This window comes from Trypanosoma rangeli (assembly GCF_003719475.1).
Source record: "Trypanosoma rangeli strain AM80 chromosome Unknown Tra_15.4_contig_00021, whole genome shotgun sequence".
NCBI lineage: Eukaryota > Euglenozoa > Kinetoplastea > Trypanosomatida > Trypanosomatidae > Trypanosoma > Trypanosoma rangeli.
This window is the reverse complement of record NW_021705766.1, coordinates 70,107-74,442: the sequence shown is the minus strand read 5'-3', so window position 1 is coordinate 74,442 and position 4,336 is coordinate 70,107. Positions and strand designations below refer to the sequence as shown.

General features: G+C 52.4%; 1 protein-coding gene across 1 annotated transcript, besides 5 other annotated features; it reads left to right on the top strand.

Moving 5' to 3' along the window:
* Positions 1-608: 608 nt before the first annotated feature.
* Positions 609-636: a microsatellite.
* A 159-nt stretch (positions 637-795) lies between these two features.
* Positions 796-2,283, top strand: TraAM80_01089 (putative succinyl-coA:3-ketoacid-coenzyme A transferase, mitochondrial precursor; the record flags this gene model as incomplete). The annotated part of the gene is made up of 1 exon (XM_029378143.1): positions 796-2,283. One exon carries the CDS (start codon positions 796-798, stop codon positions 2,281-2,283), a length of 1,488 nt encoding a protein of 495 aa, XP_029241993.1.
* A 183-nt stretch (positions 2,284-2,466) lies between these two features.
* Positions 2,467-2,528: a microsatellite.
* A 224-nt stretch (positions 2,529-2,752) lies between these two features.
* Positions 2,753-2,800: a sequence feature (A-rich).
* Positions 2,801-3,533: 733 nt separating this feature from the next.
* Positions 3,534-3,560: a microsatellite.
* Positions 3,561-3,796: 236 nt separating this feature from the next.
* Positions 3,797-3,827: a microsatellite.
* Positions 3,828-4,336: the final 509 nt, after the last annotated feature.

The following is a 4,336-nucleotide window of genomic DNA, read 5'->3' as shown; positions in this document are numbered from 1 at the left end:
GAGGTGGCTGCGCGGGTGCCGTGGACGAACTGGTTTAGCGCCGTTACGTGGGAGCCAACGAATTCCCTCTGCCATGCTCTTTTGTGTTTTTTTTTTCTTTGTTCGCCTATTCCCACAACCACTACTATCGTCGGTTTTATTTTTTTTTCTCCCGCAATGGATGCGGCAATAGCACAACCCGCTGGACGACGGCAAGGTCGGGGTGAGAGGAAGAGGAAGTGAGAGACCACGCAGTTGGAGTGTCAACGTTTCCACCTTTTTCCCTCTTGCTTTTTTTCTGTGCCTTGGGTCTAAAACAAAATGTAGAAAGAGAGGCAGGGCAATTTAGGCTGCGAAGAAGGCAACGGTCCTGGTTTCTTCTTGTCTGTTTTCGTTCCGTTCCCACACTGACGCGGTTGTGCATTCCAAACCGCGGTGGAGGAAACGTGGTGTGACGGACGAAGCGGCGAGGAACACAGCCAAGGCTGGAAACCCCAATGATTTGTCGTTTTTGGTTGTTTGCTCCTTACCGTCGCAGCAACGCATGCCTGTGGGCGCGGCAGTGGTGGACATGTCGATGCCCGCCTTCCCCCTTGCACTGAGTGAATGGTGGGCGTTGTCTGGGAGTCGTTTGTTTGTTTGTTTCTTTTTGTGTTTTCCGTTCCCCTTGGCTGTGCATTTTTCGCGTTTTGTCTGTGTCTTTGTGTGTGGTTCAAATGTCCAAAAAAAAAAGAAGGGAAAAACCTCGATTCACACGAGCTAAAGTTAAGCTACCCAAGCAACAGCATTATTGTCAGTTGAACTTCATCGTCAAGAATGCTTCGCCGTTCCTTTTTACGCATGGTTGGCCTGAACAAGGTTATGCCGTTGGAGAAGGCCCTTGCCGACGTCAAGAATGGAGCCTCACTCGCCGTTGGCGGTTTTGGAACGGGTGGCATGCCACACGCGCTTGCAAAGGAGCTTAAGCGCACTGGTGTCCGGGACCTCAGCATCTACAGCGATGGTGGCGGTATTGATGGCTACGGCATTGGTCTGTTGTTTGAGGATAAGCAAATTAAGAAGATGATCGTAAGCTACGTTGGCAACAACAAACTTTTTGCACAGTCGTACCTGAAGGGTGATGTGGAGCTGGAGTTTTCCCCACAAGGCACCCTTGCCGAGAGGATGCGTGCAGGTGGTGCTGGCATTCCTGCTTTTTACACCGCCACAGGGTTTGGCACGGTGGCGCAGACTGGCGGCCAGATCACGAGACACAATCCGGATGGTTCCGTCGCCTGCGAGTCTGCTCCGAAGGAGACGCGCTTTATGGACGGTCGCTGGTACGTTATGGAGCGCGCCATCCGCACCGATTTCTCTCTTGTGAAGGCGTGGAAGGGGGATCGGAGTGGTAACCTTGTGTTCCGTGGTACCTCCCGCAACTTCAACGTCCCCGTTGCTCAGTGTGGCCACACCGTTGTTGCGGAAGTGGAGAATCTTGTGGAGAACGGCGAATTGGACCCGCATGATGTGCACCTGCCGGGCGTTTACGTGGACCGCGTCGTGGTACCTGAACGGTACGATACTTGGATTGAGAAGCGCACGATCTCACGTTCCCAATCCACTGAGAAGCGTGCAGCAAAAACACCGGAGGAGGAGGCCCGCCAACGCATTGCTCGCCGCGCTGCACTCGAGTTTTCCGACGGCATGTATGTGAATTTGGGAATTGGCATCCCGACAGAGTCCGCCAATTACATCCTTTCCGGTGTGAATGTGGTGCTGCAGTCTGAGAACGGCCTTCTCGGTATGGGCCCCTTCCCTGAGGAAGATAAGGTGGATTGCGATTTGATCAATGCAGGTAAGCAGACCATCTCGTACCTCCCTGGTGCCGCCTTGTTTGACAGTGCAACCTCCTTTGCAATGATTCGTGGTGGTCACATGGACCTCACGATGCTTGGCGCTCTTGAGGTAAGTGGCAACGGAGATCTCGCCAACTTTATGATTCCCGGCAAACTGGTGAAGGGCCCTGGGGGCGCGATGGATCTTGTGTCGAGCGGGGCACGCGTTGTTGTGACGACATCGCACTGCAACAAGAAGGGTGTTCCTAAGATCGTCGAACGCTGCAAATTGCCGGTGACTGGCAAGAATTGTGTCAACCGTATTATCACCGAATTTGCTGTCTTTGACGTGGAGAACGGCCAGCTCGTGCTGAAGGAGGTCGCTGAGGGCGTCAGCGTAGAGGAGGTGAGGAAGATGACAGATGCCCACTTCCTTGCAAAAGATGTGAAGACAATGCCGCTGGCGCCCGTTCCGCCAGGCATGATGTAATGTCCCGTATTTGTTTTTGCCGTCCCTCACTCTTAGTATCTGCATCATTCTTATTGCCTCACGCCCCGGCCTCTCCTCCCCTGCTTTGTTTAGCCCCCCACCCCCCCTCCCTCCCTACACACTATGCGCGGCATGTGCCATGGCAATCTAGCGGGCCGCTGGGCATTTCGTGCATGCATGGTAAGGGGTGGGGGGTGGGGGGAGGCGGGGAGTGAGAGAGAACGAAAGAAGGGAAGGGGAGGGGGCTGCGTTGGTCGTGGGGCACGTGCACCCGCATGCCCTGAAGTTGATATGATACCCCAACAGTCGCACACAGTGCAATATGACAAAGCGAAGGATTTTTAAAAAAAATGGCAAAAGTAGAGAAAAGCACACATTTTTGGAGGTGTGGAAAATGATGTGAACGGGTCATTCAATTAAGCAGCAAGAAACACACATGCCGTTCTCCACTCCCCCTAGCTCCACCGAATTGTTTTTATATTTATTCTTTGTTTCTGTGTTTATGTAGCTTGTTTTTTCTCACACTTTTTCCTACCATTACTGCTGTTTTTGGTGTCGCTGCTGTGTGCCTCCCTGCGGCTTTTCCGCGTGGGCCGAGGCTCTCCTGCAGTGGAGGCGTGCACCCTTCCAAGCACCCCGCAGCAGCGGCGGGCAAAAATATACGTGCTGGTGTGAGGCGAAGAGAGAAGGGGGGAAACAGGAAATTCGAGGGAAATGCACAGAGAGAGACCACGTTGCGGGTGTGGAGGGGCCCATCCCCCATGCATGCGTATGCCTCGTGTATTTAACCAACAGCGGCGCACCCACACCGCGACGTGTGACTCACGAACAGAAAAAAAAAACAAAAACGGTAAAAAATAATTGAGTCAAAAGTGGGACGTTTTGTGTTTGTTACTGAGTCGCCAAGGGAAGCCGGAGACGAGGCAGATTTGTGCGCGTTGCTCCCAGCAATCACACACACACCCTCACCCAATAACCTCGTGTGCGGCTTGGAAGAAGGTTGAATGTTGATAAATAAGGTGCATGGAGGCAAAACAGTCAAAACAAACTAAATGGACAAAAGATAGAGACCGGAAGTGTAAAAGCGTAAAGGTTTGTGTGAATAAAATAATTAATTTTGTCGGTGACCTTTCAGCTGGACCGCCACTACTCTGTGTACCCGCAATGTGTGGACAAGTTGGCGAGGGGTGGGAGGGGGATGAAAAAGAGGAAGAGCCAGTGGAAGCTGCGGAGGAGATAATTTTAAGGTATATTTTATTTACATTTTATTTTATTTTTCTTTGTGTGGGTCCTTGTTTATAAGTCGATGTGGGTGGCGAGGCCTAATAAAGTGAGTCGTACTGATCCTGTTCACGAGTGACTGTCACCGGCACTACGACTGTTCGGTAATCATCAGCAATGCGGTAGAAGGCCACTGCCTTGTTGAGAGAGGGGGATATACGCCAACTGAGAGGGAGTAACACTGCTGGAGTGGAAATGTTATACTCAGGCATGGCCTAATACGGCAGCGGCGGAGGGAGAGGGAGAGGGAGATGGAGATGGAGGACTACTGGGAAGGCACGCCGGTCCATGGCCAGGACGGGGTGAACCCGCGCGAGGACAAAACTTCCCACCGCAAGCATGAGACTTGTTAGTGGGGGGGGGGGGGAGAGGTGGCTGCGCGGGTGCCGTGGACGAACTGGTTTAGCGCCGTTACGTGGGAGCCAACGAATTCCCTCTGCCATGCTCTTTTGTGTTTTTTTTTCTTTGTTCGCCTATTCCCACAACCACTACTATCGTCGGTTTTTATTTTTTTTTCTCCCGCAATGGCTGCGGCAATAGCACAACCCGCTGGACGACGGCAAGGTCGGGGTGAGAGGAAGAGGAAGTGAGAGACCACGCAGTTGGAGTGTCAACGTTTCCACCTTTTTCCCTCTTGCTTTTTTTCTGTGCCTTGGGTCTAAAACAAAATGTAGAAAGAGAGGCAGGGCAATTTAGGCTGCGAAGAAGGCAACGGTCCTGGTTTCTTCTTGTCTGTTTTCGTTCCGTTCCCACACTGACGCGGTTGTGCATT